Genomic DNA, 23,847 nt, shown 5'->3' with positions numbered 1-23,847 from the left:
GCAAAGAAGATTCATGGCTAGGGGTCTACTATAGTCAATTGCATGGGTCAAATAAGCAATTGTCACACACAAGAAATGAGTGAAGAAAATGTTAAGACATGTATAGGTACCTTATTTGACTTAGGTCTCTAATGCTATGGTGGGTACTGGGTAGCTAGGGAGAGGCAGGTGATGGGTCCATTGAGTGTTTATCACTTGCATGGAACGATACATATAGTAACAAATAATTAGAAGTGTAGATTGGATTTTTCGTAAAATAATTCTGCCAACTAATTAAACCCTAGCTAGTGTCAAATTAGGGTTTGACAGAACCTTACCCATGTGATTTCTATGAGTCTAATCTATCGACTGGTAGGGATTGTGTACATGATAGACCTTTAGGTATTGCTCTTATTCAAATCTAGCCATTATTCATATAATTGAATAACAATTATCAAGATCCTAGGAGTCTAGAAGTATTGCGATATTGGCACACCAACCAGAATTTGGAAAGAAACTTACTAACTTAGGTTTTTTTTTGCTAGTAAGGTAAATTTAACTCAGTTTTATATAAAAAATGTTCAAAATTTCCTATTATGGAGCAGTAGTATCAAGGAAAACTAATGTCCTATATCAACAACTAATCACCTCCAAATTCTCATATACAACTCACATGCACTAACATTCGTCCGTGAAATTCTTCTATATATTCTCATTTTTCAACGGCAGATAGTACATCCAGGGTTGTTTTAATAGTTTTATTAGCAAGGACAGACGAATTGTGTGATATACATGCATACATAACTTGCTCAAGATGGATTTAGTGTGCAAGAGAAAAATTCCGTTAGGACAAACTTGTAAGGACTTCGACTTTCTTGCATGGTTGACACTAAATGATTTCAATACTACTACTTAAGTACTCCAATCCTTTGGGTTGTAAAATCCACTTCTTTTTTTTCACTATTGAAAGTACAACTATGACGCACTATTATTTTGCAAATGGGCATGTAGACTAGTTTTATGATCAACTAATGTTAATCAGTACAGGGAACCAATGTGGCAATTCAAAACTAAAATCACATTAATTGTTACTAAGTCAACCTATAATTAGGAGAAAATGTGGCCGATCGAGTGTCATTGCCAGTTTGAGAATGTATAAAGTTACATTTGGAATTAGGGTGCGGCTATTGCCACCCTACTAACTACTTTGTTCACCATACTTTCTCTTCTCACCCTACATTTATTTTTTTAATTTGTAGTTTACTTTGTTCACCCATTTGCAGTACTCAAAATACCTTTTTTCAAGTCACCCTACTGATTATTTTGTTCACCCTACTTTCTTTTCTCACCCTACATATATTTTTTAAATTTCAAGTCTACTTTGTTCACCCTACTTTCTTTTCTCTCCCCACATTATTTTTAAAATTTCAAACCATATGGTGTTTTCAGACAACATGATTACCTCATTTTCAGGATCCAAGTAGGTGTTTTCAGACTCCATTAGCGTTAATTTGATAAATTTTGAGGCATAAAGCTTGTTACCATAGCATAAGAACAATTGTAGATGATGAAAAAAAAATAAAGAGTTAGGGTTTAACGGTGAATGGAAATATTAAGAACGTGTTTTAATAAGAGATTGTCTTTTATTGTAATTTTTATATTAAGATATTTTAGTTTTTTAATAAATCATAAAGTTGTAGGGTGAACAAAATAGTTAGTAGGGTGGCAATATCCAAGGGTGAGGCATTATTCTGTATGCCAATAGCAACATTTTCCGCAGGTTTAGGAGTACCTGACATACACGACTCTTAGAAGAAAAGATGTTTTTCAAAACGAAATGGTAACTTTGTAAGCCTTTAGCTCGACCTTTACAATCTGCAAAGAAAGACTCAATACTCCAATGGTTAAGAAGCATAGGCTGCCCTCGGGTTTTCAATTAAGGTTAGAGCCCCATAATTTCTTATTTTCGCCCCCAACATAGTAGAAAGAAAACGGTCCAATGATTAATACATCAACCAACACATTGGTACATCAATCAGAATTCATAAAGCAACAAATTACTTTGTTCTAATAATTCTTAGTTATTAAAAAGAAAAGAAAAAAAAAATAGGGTCACAAGATATGTTATCTAACGAACACTGCATATCCAAATGACCATTTGGTAGTCTCTTTATTGGTATACTTTGCACCAACCATTTATGCAGCCCTATCAACTATCAGTTTCCTGACTTTCCTCCAATCTTCCACCAACCACTTCTTCATTGCTGTGCACACCTTCTATATATTCTCATTTTTGGTCTTGTACTATCGTATTTTATAGCAAAGTAAAGACCATTTGTGTGATACACGTACATAATATTAAACTTGCTCGATCAAGGTGGATTTAGTATGCAGGAGAAAAGGTGATTTAGAACTTGTAAAATGATTAGTTTCCAAAGTTCTTCGAAGTATTTTTCCGTATCCTTATGACATGTGTGTAGGTTCTGATGTTGTTGACATGAAGGCTAGATGTGGTATCCAAAATCAAAGACCAGAAGGGAAATATAAGCACAACATTCGTAGGCAAAGTGCATGAGAAGTGAATTAATCGTCGATCATATATTGAAGATCACCAGAACTAGACTTGGCTTCCAGTACGTAGAACTTGAATTTGAAACAATATACCAAAACACGCCTAGCTAGAGTATTTGATATCCTCTTCTTGTTGGATTTGCCTCCTTATTTCTGCATGTTAACGCTTTCCCTTCTGCAGAAGGAAGAAGAAGAAGAGAGTCTCATTCTAAATTTTATTATAGAATGTTGATATGATGTAATGTAATTTACTTTTTTTTTAATTTCCTTGGGCTTCGGCTTCTTAATCGGGGAGCTGTTTGTTCAGTTTTCGGATCACAATCCTCAACCTCCGAACTTGTGCTCCATCTTCAAGCGACTTTTGATTTGGGGATTCTCAGAAATCGATCCTAACAATTTCTCAAAGTTGTAAAAATGTGGGACGCCATTGCTTTTTTTGAAGCTTTTTGTGCAGAGTCGCACAGTAGACAGTCACATAAGGCCGGAAGTTAAAAAGATGGCAACAATGAAAAAGCTTGAGCAAAAAAACCTCATCGTCACCCCTATCCATGATTAAATTTGTTGCAACTTAATGAACCCCAAAAAAATTTATATTTGATAAGCGACAAATGGTTGCCAATGAATTGTTTGTCGACAAAAATTTCTCATAAAGTTCGTCGGCTAAAGCCTCTGCTTAATTCGTCAGTAAAAGTCTCTTAAAATAGAAGAGAGAGAGTGATTTTGCCAACTACTTATTCGTTGCCCCTGGGAAACACTTCTCATAAAAAAAATAAAAAGAAAAAATTAAAAAGAGACACCTTTGCCATCAAACGTGTCATCGGCAAAGGTTTCCTATAGAAAAATAAATTAAAAAGAGACACTTATACGGATGAGTTGTGTGGTGTAACATGAATGCTAAACTTGCTCAGGTAGGATTGGGGGTTGAGCTTGAATGAAAGTTCCCTTCGGGTCCAACCAAGGTTTCAAATTTCGGTTTCGGTTTCGATTTCGGTACTTCAAATTTAAGGAAATTTCGGAGAAAGTTTCGATTTCGGTGGAAATTTCGGTTAAAAATAAAGAAATCAAATTAATTGCATTTATAAAATGATATTTTTGAATGAAACTTTTAAATAGACTAAACTAACCTATAATAAACCTATTTACAATGTAACATCTCTAAAATTATACATTTATAACAGAATTATGATATTTTATATGGATGAGTAATTAACTAGTACTGTAGTAGATTGCTAAACTAATGTTTTTATCTATGTGTATTGATAATGTGTTGTATATTGATAATGTAAATATGATTTACTTTTTTTAATAATTAGAAAATTACAAGGGGGCGGGGCGGGGCACGTAAAACTAAAACTCCGTGAATGAAAATGAACAAGTACAACAAAAGGAATATAAAAGCTACTACGATGTGGTTCGATCTAGCTGGTTGAACTGCTTTCATTTAGTATCATACAATACTGCTCCCAAGTACATGAATTTTGGAAATGATTTTCGTACTTCATCACATGGTTATTGTATGTGTACGTGTTGTTCTCTTTCCACATGCAATCCATATATCAGATATTGTGGAATTACCTAATATGATGTTACAGTGTATGAAGCATACAATATTTGAGACGAAGCAAAAAGGAAATCATGTTATGGTTGGAGCATTCAACTTTGTAGCAGATAAAAACAAAAAGATTTTTTGTTGTATTCAACTTGATTGCAAAAAAAAAAAAAAAAAATCAAAATCAAAATTTCATATTTTCTCTATAAAAGTATGAAGTAAAAATTCATTGTAGGTGACATAAAATTTAACAGAAATTTTAGAGAAATTTCAGACAAAATTTCGGTATGAATTTTTAAATATATATTGTGTGTGTAGATATTTCGGAAATTAAGAATTTCTTGGAAATGTACGGAAAATTTCGGGAAATTTCGGGAAACTTCTGACGGAAATGATATAGCATATGAATTTCGTTTCGGTACTTCAAAATTACGGAAATTTCGACGGAAATTTCGGCAGTTTCGGAGAAATTTAAAACCTTGGGTCCAACAAACTACTAACTTGTTTGAATTTCTTGATTTCTTCTTATGCAGTCACACATCTTTCTCGTTCTTTAAGGTAACCTTTTATTTTACCGCCGCAAGTTATTTTGTTGCAAAAATTGTCGATTTTATATAATTTACCAAGCAAAATAATGAATAAATCCAGGTAACATCATATTTTAAATTGAAATTGATGATACAAACACATCAGCAATTTAAACAAAAACAAAAATTGAGTGACCAAATAATTAAACTATTTCACAATGTTAATTATTTTATGTGAAGATTTTCATTGATATATTAAAACAAGATGATGTTGCACTTATTGCAAGCCATAAATAGACTATGGAGTATGGACTCTAGCTAACTATAAACCTTGTTCTAAAGATGAACTTGGATATTTGTTACATGTAATATTGAATACTTAATTTATAAAGTTTAGTGCATAATTCGTCTCAATATTTACCACGTACAAAGTGGTACATGACACTCAAAACATTTCTATTTGTACCATACACTTACGCACTAGACGCTTGACCTCATCCTTACTCTCTCCAAATTCATATACAACTTCATCAATCAACACAAGGAGATCCATGATTTTGTTAATAGTGACAAAACCAAGTGTTTTCCTCTTTTATATATACAACTTCATCAATCAACACAAGGAGATCCATGGTTTTGTTACTAGCGACAAAACCAAGTGTTTTCCTCTTTTATGACAGTACTAGGACATCAATGGTTTTGTAACTTTGTTACTAGCTTAATAGGTAAAACACTAGTCGTTTTGTGTGACATATACATGCCTACTATAAAGAGGACATCAGCGGTTTTGTTACTAGCTCTATAGCTAAAACAAGTCGTTCCGTGCTATAAAGTTAGTGACAAGAGTCATTTTGTATGATATACATGCATACTAAACTTGCTCAAGCGTGTGCAGGAGAAAAAATGGGAACAAAAAGTCAAGGACTGAAAAATCGAAACTTTCGGCAAAATTTCGGTTTTTTAAGGGGTCGATATATCCGTAACATACTAAGCATATTTCGACCGAAATTTTGGAAATTTCCCGATATATTCGATATATCGCCGAAATTATGGATATTTCCGAAACATACTCAGTTTCTCAGAGAAACTTTCTCACGCCAACCCTCATTCTTGCAAGGTCAACTTTGACCTACCATTCTGCCATGCACGTCCACCACTCTGTCCACCACTCTTCCTTCAAAGTTCAATCAAGTGACAACTCATGGACACAATCTGAAGGACAATCTTCAAATGATTATGGTTATGGCCAAAGTCGAGCAATGCATGATCCCTACTATAACTACCAGCACCAAAACCCGCAGCCAATCCCCCCGGACCCATATGCTTGGCATGTAAGTCAATACATGCAAAACTACAGAGGGGAGGTATCATTTAATGACTATTCTTCACAATACACTCAAGACTCTACATATAGAGATGATGAAGATAGTGGAGATTTTGTACCTCATAGGTCTTCTACGTGATTCTAAGTTACTCATGTAATTCAAGATGTAATGTATGATATGTATAAAGAATGTATATAAGGTGTGATGGCCTAGCCTCCCATTGGGTTTCCAGCCATAAAAAAAAAATTAGACTTTTATTTCAAAAAATTTCAGAGTTGTCGGCGATTCAGTATTTACCATTTTATGTTAAATTATAACAAATTACTATATAACAATGTTTATTCAAGGTTTTCTTTTCATATATAGTAGACAACTGATAAAACAAACATATCCAAAAGTTTCACTTAAAATTTCCATATTTTTCTTCAAATTTCCATCATTTTTCTTGATTTTATATCGAAATCGATATATCCTCGATATTTCCGTCGAAATTTCCGTTTCCGGGACCATCGAAATTTCCTCAAAACTCGATATTTTGGTCCTTGCAAAAAGTTGTCTTCCGATTGGATAGATTAACTTGTTCGAATTTCCTTTGACATGGGGGACAAGCATAGTATATTAAGGAAAAGATACATCTCTGTATGGCTTCTAATACGTGAGAAGTGCATAAAAGTGAATAATCATATATTGAAGATCATACACAAAAGGTTAATATCTCATTTTCAATACTATCCAATACAACTAGGATTCAAACGGCTCTTTAAATCTCAACATCTCGCTCAGCTTCTTCCAAAACTTGATAGAACTCAGATCTCTCATGTCTTGCAAAAACAATTATACCCAAACACACCCTAAAACTTGAAATCTTTCTTTTTGTTGGATTTCCCTTCCTTGTCCTGCATCTTACGTTTCCTCTTCTTCTCATTCTGCAGAAGTAAAAAATCTCATTCAAATATTCAAGCATAACTGAAAATTCATAAAACAAACAGGTGAGGTATACAGAAAAGGCACACACCTCCGCAACCATATCACTGAAATCCTCTCGCTGACTCCGCAGCTTCTCCTCCTCCCTTGCTTGTTCATACCTGTGGAAAACATTGTAAGTCAAACCGGTTCTCCTAAAAGGCAAAGTACGTAAATTTGAACCTGAGTTTCACTCACTTTTCAGGCAAGACATTCTCCATAGCTTCCAATTCTTCAGGTTGTAGAGTGACATCCACTTTATCTGCTTTCTGACCTCGGAGTAGATCCACCCTTTTAGCTCCTGCTTTGTCTTGCGTGCCACTACCAACAACATAGGTGTGAGTCGTTCCAAGCAATGTCCCTGAGGCAACCCTTTCTTCTTTCTCTTCAAGTACCTTTGCAACACAAGTCAGAAGAACAATTAGAAAGAAAAACAAAAAATGGAATCAGCAAATGTTTAATAGACAGAAAGAAAGTTTCTATGGTTGTACTTACTTGGTATAAAGGCCTTTCAGGTTCCTTTCTCTGAAGCTTGCGAAGGTCCATGACATCAGGTGTCTCAACGCCAGTGGGAGTACTGAAGGAAGTGTGGAAGTTTGTTAGTAAAATAGAACTCAGAAAATTACCTTCAGTGCAAAAATAACCAACAAAAAAGTTCTCTGAAAAACCAACATATATAACTATACATTACGGAACTTCACAAAGTATTAATACAAAATGAGAATGGGAAAGCATGTACCTTGAAATGCTATCTACAGATTCAATACCATCCTCTAAATCTTCGTCCTCCATCAGTTCTTCCTCTTCCTCGTCCTCTTCTTCCTCTTCCTCTTCCTCCAAATCACCCCAATGCTTTGTCTTATCAACTGGCTCTTCCTAAATTTCAGAAGGAACGGAAATGTTATTTCATATAACACGCAAATGCTACAACTAATGTCAATTACAACTTCGTAGTTGGCAATCCACATGTAAAATCTGATTCTCCAAATCACAAGCCATACCTCATAATTAGGCTGATCTTGCTGCTGAACACCAAAAACGTCTCCATACAACGGTTGGCCATACTATTAAAAAACAAAAGAAAAGCAGATCAGTTAAAAACAATATATATAAAGAAGTTTAAATCATATACACATAATAGAAATGCCGAGAACTTAAAAACTTACTTCATCAACAGGAGGCTTTCCCCAGCCACCTGGATGATAACCAAAGCTAGCTCCAGCGGGGATTGGAGCATTCAGCCCAGGGATTTTCAAATGTGGATATGATGGAGGAGGACCATATCTCTGGAAGAAAAATACAACAGTTAAGACAATACCAAGCATTAACATACAGTTCAAATACCAGAGCTAAAGAGAGAACAAAAGATATTAGCAGTTTCACCTGCATATTAATGAGCCATGGGGGAGGAGCACCATCTGGCATACCCAGAGCTTCTTTCAGTTCATGTGACAGCATGCCTGGCTTCATCTCTCTTAATTTTACCTGGTAAAAACAAGGGTCCAACATGAATAACATGGAGTTGCACCTTCATAAGGAAAAGTAGTACAATTACAGAAAAAGGAATTATTTGCTTGAAGTGGGTTCTTCATTTACTTGGCTATGCATGAGGTATCATAAGATAGCAAAAAAGACGATGGATAATTTTTACCAACACAAAACTATGTCTCTGGAGCAAGAATATTGTTGGAGCGAGAGTATACCTCAAACTCTTTCCCTTCATGGTACAGATCACCAAGTGTTGTGAGCTTTGGCTTAGTTTGGTACTTGAAGAAAGCATCATGAAGAACCTATAAACACAGATTGCATAGTCTCATCAATAAAACATTACATAAGAGCATTAAAATAAGAGTCCAAAGACTTGATGCAAAACATAATAAAGGCAAACCTGATAATCAATATCCATTTTGCCCATCTTTGGCTGCATACGTTCTCGTTGTTTTTGCTTCAACTTCTTACTATCTTCTTTTTCAATGTATGCCTGCAGTAGACAGATAAATATTGAAGTCAGTATCTTTAAAAAGTATAATCCGGTCAGATAAAGAAAGAGAAGGGGCAAAATAAACCATAATTCTACCATGTATGCCTAAGTTGCCTAGTTGCATTCACAACCTATATAGGTAACTAATGCAAGTATGGTACACATCAATGTTATATATGATTGCTTCAAATTCTACAGAACATCATTCTGCAGAAATGTCATTCAGGACTTTTCTGGGAAGATTTAAAATGGGTAATAGCAGATCTAGGAACCATGTGTGGTGCGGTTACAAAGACAACAACTTAAATTTAGGCAAATAGGTGACCCAAAGAAGAATAAACAAAATTAAAAACCTCATGACCAATTTACCTGTCTAATTTTCTCAATTCCAGTTGCAGCAATGAAATCAGGAAGCTGGAACGGTTGCTTCTCGATACCACGTTTACCCTGCAAAATCAATCCAGTCTCGATGAGATACCAGTAACAGTATAGTTCTTCTACATTCAAATCAGCAGTCTAATATATTAAAATTATAGATGAACGCTGCAGCACTAAGCATTATGAGAAGGCCTCTGAAAGTTCAAAGCAGATACATCAGCACCTTTAAATTGAATTAAAAAAACGTATACTATGCTAAGAATATCCCCAAAATATGGCCCTAATTATGCCTAGATCCCCCAATCACACTAGCAGATGCATATAAAGACAAATAAATCAAGGGTGCCTTTTGCCAAACACCTACAAGTCCAGGCTCCATGGTAGCCACAGCCGCTCCCCTGCAAGAAGCACATGTATACATATAAGAGAAACCTCATCGACGTGATCTTCCCACACCCTATTCCCTAATCCCCTCATGCTAATCATACCCATTAATCATGCATCCACATTCAATAGTTTTAAAATCACAGCGAATCACTAACCTGTAAAAATTTCCTTTTCTGGCACCAATGCCTTGGCACCGGTACAGTATTCCGGTACGATTTCAAAAAGACCAGCAATTTAGGATCAGCTGCAGTTGCATCCCACACCTGGAAACATATTAACAGTTAAACAATCTTAATATCAAAGCTGTACAAATGCATAAAAAACAACAGATACAAACAAAAGGCTAAACAGAAATGGAAACAGAGTTAAAGGAACAACATGCATACCTCAACAACATCAGGCCTTGCACAGATCTGTTTCAATTCTGCAATCTTCATTCGCCGTTGAAGCTGAAATATGACCATATTTGCATTAGCCTCAAGTCCTCAACTAAGATTATGATGATAATAACAGAAAAATACAACAAACACTATTAACAACCTTTTTCTTCTTGTTTGAAACGCCTTTCTCTTTTTGTTCATTATCCTGTTCCTCCTCTTCAGAATCTGAATCAGCCTTCTTCTTTGAGGCTCCTTCTTGAGACTCATCTTTCTTTTCCTCCTGAATGCAGAACAGAAATAATGAATCACAGACTATCATAGTAAGGAAGGAAGAACGGTACGACAAAGATGCATATGACAGATTATTTACAAGAACAGAAAAGTCTGTTTTTACCTCAACACCCGCAGCATTCTTGAATGTGAATTTTTCAAAAATTTTCCTGAACTCCTCATCCATGTCTTCATTTAGCTCAGCTTTCTCTGGAACATACTCGATTTCAACTTGCTCAACAACCTGCAAAGTAAATACACAAGATAAGATGATCGCCCATAACTATGAGATTGAAAACAGTGAAAATTCAAGTACAAGTACACCCGCGCCACTAACAAAAAGTTCCTACGATGAATCTCTAACCAGTATGCAATAAACTACAAAATTTTCCAGAAACAAAAAATGTTTAGAAGAATAAATGAACAACTTTATCGACACAACTATCTCTCATAAGATAAACACCAAATGTTTTCCACTCCCACTTTTTTTCACCATAAGAAATTGATGCACACGAAAGCTGTTAAACCAAGGATCAACTATTTCATTTTCTGCATATTAATCAAGTGACCTACTTACACCAACAGCTCTATATCTAACACAAAATAAAAAAAAAAACAACAACAACAACAACAGCAGAGCCCTCTAAGCTAATTGAGCTAGAGCATTGAGCGCAAAACCCTAATTGCATCCAAATCAGAGCAAAACCCTAGAAATCTACTTCCATAAACTAACTCAAAACAGTTCCGAGATAGAGGAAGATAAAACAAGAAACCTGTTGAGTATCGTTGTTCTCCTTCACATCTTCGCCGTCGCTGACGTCGCTGGCGGTGGTGGATTGAGAAGCTTTGCGGTTCTTCTTCTGCTTTCTCCTCCGACGGCGTCGTTCGATCTCCCTCGCTTTTTTGACGGCGCCGTTAGCGAGCGGATTCAGATCGCCGTTGGCGACGGCGCCGTTTGGGTGCTGAGAGAGCGTCTCGGCAGGCATGGGGTTTGGGTTTGGGTTTGGATTGGGGAAGAAGAACGAATCGAAAGAGAGAATCTGAGAGTGAGAGGTTTATATTGTGTTAAAAGAAGGGAAATAAAATTGAGGGAGATAATGGGGATTGGGTCTTATTTGTACTAGGTGTTGGGCCTTATCTAGGCCCGTATTGGAGGTTGAAGTTTGGATTAACACTTTGCAAAATAAATGGGCCAGGTGATTGTTATAACAAGATGGGCTAGGCTAAAAAGTAGTAGAGCTCCAAGTTTTGGTCCTTTCCTTTTTAACCGAATTCTCAACTTCCCGTAAATTAAGGATTTTCTAGAGAATGGGAAGCAATAGCCTTCGTGATTGATATAAATATAGGGCCCTATCACTTACAAAGAGGGAGGTTGATGTGTAATTTTATTGAAACACTATACTTTTTTTTTTTTTTTTCAAAAATCTATACTTGTCCAATACAGAAAAATTTGTAAGCAGTGTAACGCGTATAGCACATTAGCTTATAAGAATTAGCTCTAGCCCTTTCTTTCAGAACCTTGGAACTGAAATAACCGACCTAGTCCCTTAACTACTTGGCTCAGGTTTTTCTATCTCTTAGTTTGGTGCGGCCATAGCTTAGAACTCTTCTCTTAAACCTGATGGGGGAGTGTCCACCCCCCTACCGGTTAATGCGTAGTTTAAAATAAAATAAGGAAATATAATTTTTTTCTTCTTCGTTTTCATGATTCAATTCATGGACGAAAAAGAAGAACTTTAACATTGCCAAATTTAACCAATTATACTTCTACTAGACCACATAACATTACTTCACATATCATTTTTGATAATGCTATCACTCAAAAACGTGAGTTTAGACATCAATTTTCGAGCTTTAGTGTCCAAATCTTAAACCCTTCCATATTTTTTTTTTTTTTTTTTGAAGAATAAGTCCAACCAACTATTAAAAACTTACTTATTTTGAAATTTTCTATTCAACTTTAGAAACAAGGAAAAAGCCGGAAAGAGACACAATGGACGAGTAAAATTTGTCCTTGACTGTCATTCAGTGGGGCCCGCCTCCAGTTCTTGCCGTCTTTGTACTCTTCAAAGTTGTGACCTCCTCTGTTTTTCCTCTGTTTCAGATCTGAGTCTAATTCTCTGAAACTGAGTCGACTCAGCTCCAAACTTCAAAGCACAATAAAGGTCCTCCCTTTCTCTTCCAGAAATTTTGGAGGGAAAAGGGTGTAATGGGTTTTGAGGAAAACAGGAATGCTGGTCAGAATGGAGTGTTTGGGTCTGACTCTTCCGAGTTTCAACTCGGGAGCAAGAACAAATACAAGAGAATGAAGTCTGAGGTAACAGAAGAAGAAGAAGAAGATGGTTCATTCACAAAGGAGAATCGTGGAACAAAGAAATATGTGTTTGCTTGTGCCATCTTTGCTTCTCTCAATTCTGTGCTGCTTGGATACGGTTGGTATTTAATTCCATCTTTTTAATCATTCTATTATATGATCTGTGTTTTTTTGGCTTGATCTGCTTAAATCCTTGAAACGCATGTTCATTTTTTTTTTTTTAAAGCTAGAGTCTTATATGTTTCTGTTTGATCTGCTAAGTTGGCTAATTCCTACATTGTGTCAGACTTGTCTGAGATTATATAGGAGATGGAGGTCATTTGTGTAACTTGTGTTAAGAACTTAAGACGAGTGCATTATTTTGCAAGTGGCATGAAATTTGGTACTTAATTATAGAATGTTACAAGCCTTTATTTTAAATTTTTTTGCAAGGGTCTTGTTAGTCTATATAGTTGAGATAATCCTAGTGAAGCCAAATATCATAGATGAGTTAAGTTCCACAAGTATTGGGTTAACAGATTTCACTTGTGAAGTTGAAATGTCGGTAAGCAATCTTGTCTTTAAAAGGTTTTTCGACACTTGAAAATACCATAATGAAATAAAGATACTGTCTTTAACTATGAAAGTTAGTGCCTTTATAGACCATGCAGTTGAATTGTTCTTTCTTTTCTTTGGGTTTTGATTTTGGAACTGTATAAGAGGAAAATTCAGATCAATCTTCACCTGTGTTTACGTACAATGTGTATTGATCACAATGCAGATGTGGGTGTTATGAGTGGAGCTATTCTCTTCATTCAGGAGGATTTGAAAATCACAGTTGTACAACAAGAACTTCTTGTTGGGATTTTGAGCATAATCTCCCTATTGGGTAGTTTAGCAGGTGGGAAAACATCAGACGCCATTGGTCGAAAATGGACAATTGCATTTGCAGCCTTTATCTTTCAGACAGGTGCTGCTGTAATGGCACTTGCTCCTTCTTATGAAGTATTGATGATTGGTAGACTCTTTGCTGGGATTGGTATAGGATTTGGGGTCATGATTGCACCTGTATATATTGCTGAGATCTCACCTTCAATAGCTAGGGGTTCGCTTACTTCATTTCCTGAGATCTTTATAAATCTAGGCATCCTTCTTGGATACATATCGAATTATGCTTTCTCGGGGCTTCCAGTGCATATAAGCTGGAGGGTGATGCTTGGTGTGGGAATCATACCTTCAGTCTTTCTTGGATTTGCTCTTTTTGTGATCCCCGAATCCCCAAGGTGGTTAGTAATGCAGAACAGGATTGAAGAAGCGAGAATAGTATTGACCAAGACGAATGAGAGTGAAAAAGAAGTTGAGGAGAGATTGGCAGAAATTCAGCTAGCTGCTGCAGGGATGGCTAATGCTGAGAATAATGAAGGAAAAGCTATATGGCGTGAAATTCTGAATCCTTCTCCCCCAGTTCGACGAATGCTGATTACTGGTTGTGGAATCCAATGTTTCCAACAGATTACAGGCATTGATGCAACTGTGTATTATAGTCCAACCATTTTCAAAAATGCCGGAATTAAAGGCAACACTCAACTTCTTGCTGCAACTGTTATTGTTGGGGTTACAAAGACTCTGTTCATCTTGGTAGCTATCTTTCTTATAGACAAAGTGGGCAGAAAGCCTTTGCTTTATGTGAGCACTATTGGAATGACTACTTGCTTACTTGGTCTAAGCCTTGCCCTGGCTTTTCTTGGAAATGGAAAACTTGGAATTGGATTGGCAGTATTAGCCGTTTGTGGAAATGTAGCTTTCTTCTCAGTTGGAATTGGCCCGGTTTGTTGGGTCTTGTCATCTGAAATCTTCCCTCTAAGGCTCCGAGCTCAAGCATCTGCGCTTGGGGCAGTTGGTAGTAGGGTTAGTAGTGGTGTGATTACCATGTCATTTCTCTCGGTATCTCGAGCAATTACAGTAGCAGGAACCTTCTTTGTTTTTTCAGTGATTTCAGCTCTCTCAGTTGTTTTTGTTCATACATGTGTTCCGGAAACAAAAGGGAAGTCTTTAGAAGAAATCGAAATGATTTTCCATCATGAAGGGGAGTGGCAAGGAAGTGAAGTAGAAATGGGAGATGCACAACGTCTAATGCAGAAAGAATAAGTGCAGAAAGATGTGTGAGTTATTATACTATTCTGTTTTGGCCAAATTGATTGAGCATTATACTGATTTATCTGTGAAATGTAGCCATTGCACATATCACAACAGAACCAAAAGAGATGAAATTTATTCAATTTGTTATTTTTGGTCTCCATTACACATTTTATTGCATTATGTTTTGTCCACCATGAAGGCTCATGGTGAGTGAAATCAGATTGCGTTGATTAAATTACACAATCAGGATAGTATTCTTTATTAATGGAATGACTAGACCTCCAATATCTCAACCTCATAGACAATAATCTGATCAGTTTTCCTTGGTTAAGCTTTCTTTGCATCCATGACCAATTGTGAGCATTTGGAAACATTGCCTTCTGATCCTTTACATAACATCCTTCCTCATTTGGTATGAAATCTTTCTGGTTATCTTCAAATTTCTGCAATAGACTATTGCAACCTCAAGAAATTGGCAAAAGCATATCAAGGCTCTCAACGCATGCAACATCGATGTTGAACAACATTGTTAAGTCTTCCAAGAGCCAATATTTTCTGTTCGGAGTGCATAAATTTTTCATATATCACTTTCTTTGTTAAAGGGTGGCATTTGGTATCGATTCTGAATCTCTTGATCACATTTTTCTTAATTGCTCTTTTACGGCGGCAATATGGAGTCATTTTACTTCTCTCTTTGAGTTGGGTGGAGTTCCTCCCTCAATTTTGGAGGGTTTACAAGTGGGTATGGCTGTAGGACGAAGTGGACAGCTCAAAGACTTATGGTTGATTTGTTTCACTTCAATATTGTGGTTTGTATGGAATGCTAGAAACAAAATGAGACATGAGGGGAAGGTGTTTTCAGTTGGTACTATTTGTAGGCTTGTCTCTTGTCATATTCAAGCAGCTAGTCGTTTGGCAGCAGGTACCATGCACAATTCCATCCAAGATCTACGCAATTCAAGTAAGGGGCATGCCTCTTATTTGCTTCAGCTAAAAAAAAAAAAAAAGGGTGGCATTTGGTAAGTTACGATCAAAGAACATATCAAAGTCACACATGTAGTGGAGAACAACATATGCACAATATTTGGACAAGGACAATCCCCAATTGCTATAGATACCTAGACATACATAAATTTCAGGGGTGATCTTGTCCATGAGCCAAATTTTGTCCCAACCCAAACCCTTCTTTCGGAGTCAAGCAGATTCAAGAATTACATCTTACCTATATACTAATTCACCATGAAGAACTTCACGAGAACTGATCACCAAGAGAAAAACTAAAGCCTACTGTGAATCATATAAATGCAGTACGTACTATTGCACTATATGAATGGACCTCTATAACCATGTGGCAAACAAGTAACCCATAGGTAAAGGTTACTAATTTTATCTAGTTGTGCAATTTCAAACAGAACATGCAGCAGTACTGCCCCCCTCTGCTGCCGCTTTTGTCGCCAAGATGTGGGCTTTCGTGCGTTTCTGCTGCTTCTGCATGGCAGTAACGTAGTAATATGTAAAAGATTGAAATGCTTTTTCATCATGAATGAGAGTGGCAAGCGAGTGAAGTAGAATGGGAGCTGCACGTGCAGCGTCTAGTGCAGAAAGAATGAGTGAAGAAATAAGATTTGTTTGAATTAGTACTATACTTGTTTGTTTGGCCAAATTGGTCCGAGTATTGTACTGATTTATCTGTGAAACGTACTCATTGCACATATCACAACAGAACCAAATTAAAGAGAATAAGGATTCAGTATCAGTTGCAATGCTTAAAAGCTAATGAATCTAGACCTCCAATATTTCAACCTCAGATAACAATTAATCTGATCCGTTAAGCTTTCTTTACATCCATGAGTCATGACCATGTTGTCTCTGGAATAATGTGAATGACTTCTAATCCTTTAAACAACATCGAATCTTCCTAGCTATAGTTTTCTCCAAAGTTCTGCACAACACTATGGCAACCTCAAGGAATTGGTGAGAAATTAATGATTTTCTAACCGTACGAATTAACAAACTTATATAGTTATATGACTTATATCTATGCATGTGATATTAAAGGCATTCAAAAGAAATTGGAAACTGTACACTGCTAAGGGGTGTTGTTCCTAATTAATTCGCATTGATAGTAACTACTCCATCAGGTTAGGGTTGATCGGGTTTGGTTCACCCCTAGTCCTACGACTCTTATGACCCAAAAAAAACAAAAAGAAAAGAAACAGAAAAAAACAAAAACAAAATCCTACGGTCGTCAATGCATTCGACTTTGATGTTGAACAACATTGTAGAATTTCCGATCAGAGCCAATATTTTTTTTTTTGCAGTACACATTTATCTCATTATTTGTTAAAGGGATGAATTTGATGAGTTGCTGAAAATGAAAGAACGCATCTAGGACCCTAGGTCACATGTAGTGGAGAACACCTACAATATAAGGACAAGGACAATTCCCAATTGCTATAGATACCTATACATTCATAAATTTCCAGGTTGATCTTGTCCTGAGGTCAATTTTGGTCCCAAACTAAACCCTTCTTTTGTAGCCAAGCAGATTCAAGATTTACAAGTTACCTATCTAATTCACCATGAAGATCTTCACGAGAACTGGTCCTCATACAAAGAGAAAAACTAAAAGCCTGGATGTGAATCCTATAAATGCACCATATAAATGGAACTCCATAACCATGTGGCCACCACGTACTAAAATTAACAGCAAACAGCATGTAGTGATTCACACTCCATGTTACAAAGATTGGATCCCATTAATAATGCTCGATATCCAACTTTCCCATTATGCATCTAATTAATTAAGCTTCTCAGGTTTATCTGAGGAAAATTCTAGCTCATGATGAATATTAAGATCTGGTTTCTGATAGTCAAAGGAATTGGTATTCCATTTAAATAAAAAGAAAATAAACAGAGGAATAAAACATGAAGTCAATGACTCGTTTAACACTCAAGTATATTTTTCATTCCATTAATTACATCGCTATTTTATACTCATGGAAAATAAGCATGATATACGGCACGTCTTTTGCCTTGTTTTGCTTTGTACAATGAGCAAGAACTATGAGTCCTACCTAACCAAGCTTGCTAATTTTTGATAGATCACCAAAAATGTTTGGTCCTTTTCACCTCCTCAAAATATACATGACAGATAACCTCCTCCCTTTTCCTCTCTGTTTTTTTTTTCCCTTAAGATCATGAAAGATAACCTCCTCAGTGAACCCAATAAGTGCCAGTATGGTGAAAATAAGTAGGTTTTCTTATTTGGTATCTTATGGACTAATTCTCCCACACTAAGAACAATAAGGAAATGCAGATGGTGATGTAATATGACCAGAAAAGTAGGTACCCTACATTGATTGGAAGCCTGTATATCACTCTCACAATAATGTAATCTCAATGAGCTTCTAGGTTATAATACTGCTTTTTGCACACAAGTTGTGGAAAAACAAATCCATCATACATTTTCATATTCCGAAGACATTTCCAACAAGATTCCCGTAAAGTCGTGCAAAATTCCATCAATTTAATAGTTGTACTAATTTCTTTGCATCCTCCAATTAAAAAAGGCCGGCCTTATAAGTTTCTAGATGATAAACATTGAACAATGCATTGCTAAAAATAAAAGGAGAAAAAAAAATGAATTCCTATCTTCTTTTATTCCTGTCTCAATCATCACTACAATATCCACATGCGAGCACAAGCACTAAAACATTACATAAGACAGGTGACCTACACAAGTATGAACCTTCTTCTATAATGACAAGCTTGAAGTTGCAGAAGAAGAATTGTAACAGATGGTAAAATCTGACATTATATGATCAATAATGCTTCCCTTCTGAACCTTCAGTCTTCTACTCTGACTATTCCACAAGTGCAATGCAAAGCTATGAGATCTAATATGCTTCAGCTTTGTAAGCAGCCATTTCGAGTAAACCTCATCTTTCGGACCACAAAAAATACTCCGAATACGGCTCCAATTCACCGGATAAAATGCCGAGGGAGTTACCACAGTAAAGTTAAAACCAGGGTTTGGTTTTTCACTGATCCTTGAAACCACTCTTGAGACCAAGTAAGGTCCATTGTGACCCCATTTGTTACCATCAAAAGTCAGAGCAAATTCCTGAATGAACTTGAAGAGTAATGGATGATTCTTGTCGAACACCAACACAGCATTGTTCAATCGGCTCCAATTACCGGTTTTGAGGTCAATTGTCTGAGCCCCAATCACATTTTTCATCTTTGACAAACTCCTTAACACTATAACATCTGTGTCCAAGTAAATCCCACCAAACTTGTACAACAAAGCAAGCCTAAGCACATTGGAGAGGTTCTGACCAATTGAGACTCCGCCAGGTCTCACATTGCCTTTTCTCAACCCAAAAAACCAAGCCTCAGCAGGAGTATTGTGGAACAAGTAATCAAAATCAGGAGCAATTGCCATTACTCGAAAGCCCAAATCCGAAAACGGCTTCAGGATTTCAAGTCCCTTGTAGGAATCCAGAGAATTTGAGACTATGACCAAACAAGCATTTGGGTGGGATTTGAACACACTCTCCACAGCTAACAATTCCCTATTTCCAAGAGTCTTGGATGAAATCCAAGTCATGAAAAACCTGATTTTGCAAGAAGAACCAGAAGAGTTTCCACTAAAAAACTCTCTCATTCTTGTTGGGAATTGACTCTGAGACAGAGGAAACTTCGCCTCAATGGGTATGGCTTTGAGCTTGCGCTTGTGTTTTCTGAACCTTCTTGACCTCTGAAACTTAGATTTCAATATGGGTATCATTGAGTTTGTTGGGTTTTGCAGAGAGGCCAAATGGGTTGTGTTCTTCAAGAACATGGGTGCGTTTTCTTCTTTCACCACATACATAACAGAAGAAGACTGAAGCTTTGATGAAGAAGAAGAGCGAAATGGAGGGGCCCATTTTGGGAAGGGTTTTGCGGCGAGACTTGGCGGCGAGAAATTGGCGGGTTCCGGCGGGGGTTTGGCGGGAAAAGGGAGAGTAATACAGAAGACATAGAAGCTGTTGTAGACCAAAAGGAGAATGAGAAACAGAGCAAGAAGAGAACTGGGTAGGCTTAGAAGAACAGAGAGTGTTGATCTTCTCAAGTCTTGCAATTGGGTGATGAAGACAATGAGGAGACTGAGAAGTTTGGGGGTTTTTTCAGAGTCAAGCATGATGGTGTTGGGTTTGGTTTGGTGGGAGGGTTATGGTTTTTGGGTACTACAGTAGTTGAGGTGTTAATGAGAGTTGCAGAGTAGATTGGAGAGCGTTTTAATGGTGGAGGCGGCAAAAAGATTGCGGAAGTTGAAATCTTTTGGGATTGAAATGGGCATTGGGGACCAAAATTATGTGAAAGGAAGTTAAAGTCACTAGCTTTTAACATTTTTGAGAAAGAGAGAGGAGTATGGCTTGGCTCAACTAATATTTTTTTTATAATAAAAATAGATATAATTAGAAATCAATAACGAAAAGGATTAGAGTCTAGAGTTTACTTGTACTCTAAACTTTTTTTATCTTTTCGTAATCGGATTTGATTAATCAATAATATAAGTCAAAACTTGTCTATATATAAAAGATATACTATGTAAGGGTTCTATTCATATAATTAAATGATATGATCAAATGCCTACACCCAACTTTTTCTTTGGATTCTAGTCATAATTAATTTGGAAATGTCTGACTTATTTCAAATTAATACGTAGATTAGAGGTGAAAATATTGTGCCGTCGTCTTAGCTAGTTTTGTTTTTATTATATATCTTAGCCCTAAATCGAGGGGTGTATGCTTTTATCCTAAAATTGGATCTATTTGTAGATTTGTTGTTACTTTTGATCATCTCAAAGATTCCCTCGATGATTAGAGTAAAATCTATATCAAACCAAAACAAGCTAAGAACATTGTACACGGTAAGATAAATATTATAACAGGATGTCAAGTTAATTAATTTCAAGCGGTAGAGTAAGATAATTCTTTGTTGGAACCGGAAGACTGGAAGAGGTGGCAATTGGAACTGAAAACACAAGAATTACTGATCAATTTGCATTGACTAACACAAATTGGCCAATTCATGGACATATATACAGTCATTCTCTGCTATCGCATATTTTAAAATATGTGGATTTCCTTGATAGACTAATTTTTCGATTATATATTCACATCTTAACCGTTCAGTTTTTAGGTATATATGAATAGATCATCTCTACAAATTTTCAGCCAAATTGATAATCATTAAGGCATTCAAAACTGCGATTTATAATTATGGACACGAACGGTTCAAGTTGGACAGATTCGGTCCGTTCATTGATTTAATCCAGTTCGATACCTTAACGATCATTAATTTGGCTAAAAATTTACATAAGTGATCTATACATTAGGATCTAAAAACTGAACAGTCAAGATGTGGATATGCGATCGAAAAGTGAGTATATTCAAGAAAATCTACATCTTTTTAAAATATGCGGAGGTGCTTAGCAGAGAAGCACTGTGTGCCTGTGTGTGGGCATATAAGTTTTCAGTCTCGGCTTCGGAATATCAACGACTAACATAGTTGATTAGGTTTAACAATTGTCCGAGCCGGATCAAGACTGTCACAATGTAGCATCTTAGTTTTACGAATCCTAAATTATCTTCTTCACTTTCTGGTCAAATTGAAGATTTTATCCTAACATGTAAAGTTTTGCAAAAAGTGAAATGAATCACACTAGTCAATAGTACATGCTTGTATATTCTAGCATGGACCGCATGGTGGATTAATACATTGAAGGTTTTCATGCGAAAGAAAGAAGCTAGATTAGAAGAGCATAAGCTTCAAAGATGCATGTCTAATGTATTTCCCTCACTGCATGTCACTTACATAATTAAGGAGCATAAGAACACATATGCATGTCTAGAGATTGGATATCTCAAGATCCAAAGCGGTCAAGTATAATTGTTCTTCAAATAGTACGTTATGCTACCTTTATTGAACAAATCTAAGGCTGATATGTGAATTCTGGCAGTAGAATCATTCACTTCTTTCTCAATACAACATAGCTGATCCCGTTCTTCTTCTCTAGCTCAGATACTTTCTTAACGATTGCTGTAAAAGCATCCTTCTGCTCTTTGGAATATTTGCGTCTTTCCGGGAAGTTATTAACAAAATCAGGTAGGGCGATTGGTGCCTTTTGCATCAATAGAGCCCTAATTTCTTCCTCAGATACCGGACTAGCAGAACCAGTTTTCAAGGATTGAGTAACTTTGGCGTGCACACTAATTTCAGAAGCAGCTGGCTTCTCTCTGACAGATGATTTTTGTTCATTTTCAGTCTTCATCTTCTTCGGAGGTGCAGTGTTAGATGCCTTATTAGCCTGATCACTATCTAGTTTTCTCTTTCCCTTCGTAACTGGTTTTGTGGATCTGTTGTCAAATGGTTCCAGCTGTTTGGGTGCATCCTTCTGCTTTGGTGCCGGAGGCAATAAGCCAATATCCTCATCCATATCATCCTCATCATCGTCGTCTTCATCTTCCTCTTCCTCATCAATACCATTCAGGCCACCACTTCTCCCAAGTAGCTTCTTCAACTCTCTCCCTGATTCAGTCAGCCCGGCCTCCTCTTCATTACCATCATCATCCTGCTTAGTTTCCGGTGGAGCTGGAGCCTCATGTTCGAAATCTTCTTGTTCATCAGGATTACCTACAGCTTCATCATCATCACTGAAAATTTCTTCGTGCTCCCAATCACTACCCTTGTCACTACCATCATCATTTAAGTCACCATCTTCGTTTGCACCTATAAGATTATCCTCATCATCATCACCATCCCCGCCTATTTTGTTGAGTGATCCAAGTCTATATCTTTTCCTGGTTGTTTCTTCTTCCTCATTGTCAGAGAAGTTTCCTTCACCACCACCACCATCATCACCAGTAACTTTTTCAGGTCCGTTTCCAAATTTCATAATCCATCTTTTATATCCATCTCGATTAGTCTTTTGCCTATTATTCATCTTCTCTTCCGCTTCCTCTAGAGTAAGTTGCTTATATTGTGCAACCTTGTTGAAGTTGAACCAAGAACCAGCCGGAACAGCCGAAAACTCCTTTCCTTGCTTCATTAGTAGGTAGTAACTTGCAGACTGTGCACCTTCTTGATGACCCTGATACCGAGACTGGCCCGTTAGTTCATCCAAGACCCATGGTTTAGTTTTCTGCTCTTCCTTGTTCTTTCTTGGGTCTTGAAGATCCTTACGAAGAGACCATTTATTCTGAGAAGGATTCTTCGTTTTCGAAAAGTTTGGCAAACCCGTCCCGAATCTGCCAATGAAGTAGTTCTTGTTGTTGACAGTACTTTCCCGCCGAACATTGTACTCGCGAATTAAGCGAGTGACAATGGCGTCGCATTGGATGCATTTGGCTTTGTTCTCTGCCATGGACTTGCCACATGAGAAGCACAGAGTCATGTGATTACAGTTGCTTCCGTACAAGTCAGAAGTCGATCCACATCCGCGGACTTGGCACGACGGCTTTAACAACAAATCGGTTGACATCTTCAGGTTGAAGATTAGGGTTAGAAACTAAAAAGCTAGCTAGGGTTTATAGTTGCGAAGCTCAGAATTTAACGATTCACGTATAGATTGAGATGAAATCGAATTGCCTCTTGTTCAGAGGCTTGGTTTTTTCAGAGGTTTTGTTCAATTGAAGATGGATTTTTTTGTTTGAGGATGAAGAGGGAATATATGCGTTTTCCGGTGCAGGCAAGAATCTGGTCTAATCTGAGGAGGGGAGGACCTTTATGTTTCCTAGGTAGGTTTTCTAATACTATTTGGATTTTACTCCTAATTATAGTTGGGTTATATTAATTTACTATGTTACTTGCCAATTTACTTCAATACATTTACTTTCCTTATTCAATTAAAAACTTGGTTAATTGGACTTGTTTCATTAGGCACGGCCTTTGGCCCCTTCACTCACAATAGATAGCAAAACATTATTTTCAAGAGGAAAATCCAACTTAATTAATTAGACGCAATGGCAGACCAGGGTGAAGGTGATCGGGTGAGCTTTTCTGATATGAGAGACTTCGTCATAGAGATTGAGGCAAAGTGTCGAACCTTGTGGCAAG

At 36.8% G+C, this 23,847-nt stretch overlaps 4 protein-coding genes across 4 annotated transcripts; 1 reads left to right on the top strand and 3 right to left on the bottom strand.

The window, feature by feature from the left end:
- Window positions 1–6,614: 6,614 nt before the first annotated feature.
- On the bottom strand, window positions 6,615–11,383 carry LOC133729668 (uncharacterized). Its single transcript, XM_062157231.1, has 16 exons — window positions 11,084–11,383; window positions 10,435–10,554; window positions 10,201–10,320; window positions 10,047–10,109; window positions 9,816–9,923; window positions 9,265–9,342; window positions 8,803–8,895; window positions 8,618–8,704; window positions 8,298–8,399; window positions 8,081–8,200; window positions 7,916–7,978; window positions 7,654–7,790; window positions 7,410–7,491; window positions 7,113–7,309; window positions 6,967–7,036; window positions 6,615–6,877 (listed from the first exon to the last, which is right to left on the bottom strand). The coding sequence occupies exons 1-16, from the start codon at window positions 11,294–11,296 to the stop codon at window positions 6,803–6,805; spliced, it is 1,728 nt and encodes a 575-aa protein (XP_062013215.1). The 5' UTR covers window positions 11,297–11,383; the 3' UTR covers window positions 6,615–6,802.
- Window positions 11,384–12,348: 965 nt separating this feature from the next.
- Window positions 12,349–14,900, top strand: LOC133729667 (probable polyol transporter 4). Its single transcript, XM_062157230.1, has 2 exons — window positions 12,349–12,742; window positions 13,385–14,900. Exons 1-2 carry the CDS (start codon window positions 12,520–12,522, stop codon window positions 14,749–14,751), a joined length of 1,590 nt encoding a protein of 529 aa, XP_062013214.1. The 5' UTR covers window positions 12,349–12,519; the 3' UTR covers window positions 14,752–14,900.
- A 3,475-nt stretch (window positions 14,901–18,375) lies between these two features.
- Window positions 18,376–20,100, bottom strand: LOC133733352 (uncharacterized). The gene has a single exon (XM_062160990.1). It carries the CDS (start codon window positions 19,925–19,927, stop codon window positions 18,500–18,502), a length of 1,428 nt encoding a protein of 475 aa, XP_062016974.1. The 5' UTR covers window positions 19,928–20,100; the 3' UTR covers window positions 18,376–18,499.
- Window positions 20,101–21,760: 1,660 nt separating this feature from the next.
- Window positions 21,761–23,272, bottom strand: LOC133729487 (transcription initiation factor IIF subunit alpha-like). Its single transcript, XM_062157022.1, has one exon. It carries the CDS (start codon window positions 23,270–23,272, stop codon window positions 21,761–21,763), a length of 1,512 nt encoding a protein of 503 aa, XP_062013006.1.
- Window positions 23,273–23,847: the final 575 nt, after the last annotated feature.

The sequence above is a fragment of the Rosa rugosa genome, chromosome 2, assembly GCF_958449725.1.
Source record: "Rosa rugosa chromosome 2, drRosRugo1.1, whole genome shotgun sequence".
NCBI classification, from domain to species: domain Eukaryota; kingdom Viridiplantae; phylum Streptophyta; class Magnoliopsida; order Rosales; family Rosaceae; genus Rosa; species Rosa rugosa.
This window is presented reverse-complemented; position numbering and strand designations above follow the sequence as displayed.

What these genes read in the sequence shown, in the direction of transcription:
- LOC133729487 (XM_062157022.1), bottom strand. Translation starts at nt 23,272, where the DNA reads ATGTCAACCGATTTGTTGTTAAAGCCGTCGTGCCAAGTCCGCGGATGT.
- LOC133729667 (XM_062157230.1), top strand. Translation starts at nt 12,520, where the DNA reads ATGGGTTTTGAGGAAAACAGGAATGCTGGTCAGAATGGAGTGTTTGGG. An exon ending in TTCTGTGCTGCTTGGATACG is followed by an intron (nt 12,743 to 13,384) that starts GTTGGTATTTAA and finishes ATCACAATGCAG; the next exon opens with ATGTGGGTGTTATGAGTGGA.
- LOC133729668 (XM_062157231.1), bottom strand. Translation starts at nt 11,296, where the DNA reads ATGCCTGCCGAGACGCTCTCTCAGCACCCAAACGGCGCCGTCGCCAAC. An exon ending in CATGGCTCATTAATATGCAG is followed by an intron (nt 8,201 to 8,297) that starts GTGAAACTGCTA and finishes TTTTTCTTCCAG; the next exon opens with AGATATGGTCCTCCTCCATC. An exon ending in CTGAAAGGCCTTTATACCAA is followed by an intron (nt 7,310 to 7,409) that starts GTAAGTACAACC and finishes TGTGTTGCAAAG; the next exon opens with GTACTTGAAGAGAAAGAAGA.
- LOC133733352 (XM_062160990.1), bottom strand. Translation starts at nt 19,927, where the DNA reads ATGCTTGACTCTGAAAAAACCCCCAAACTTCTCAGTCTCCTCATTGTC.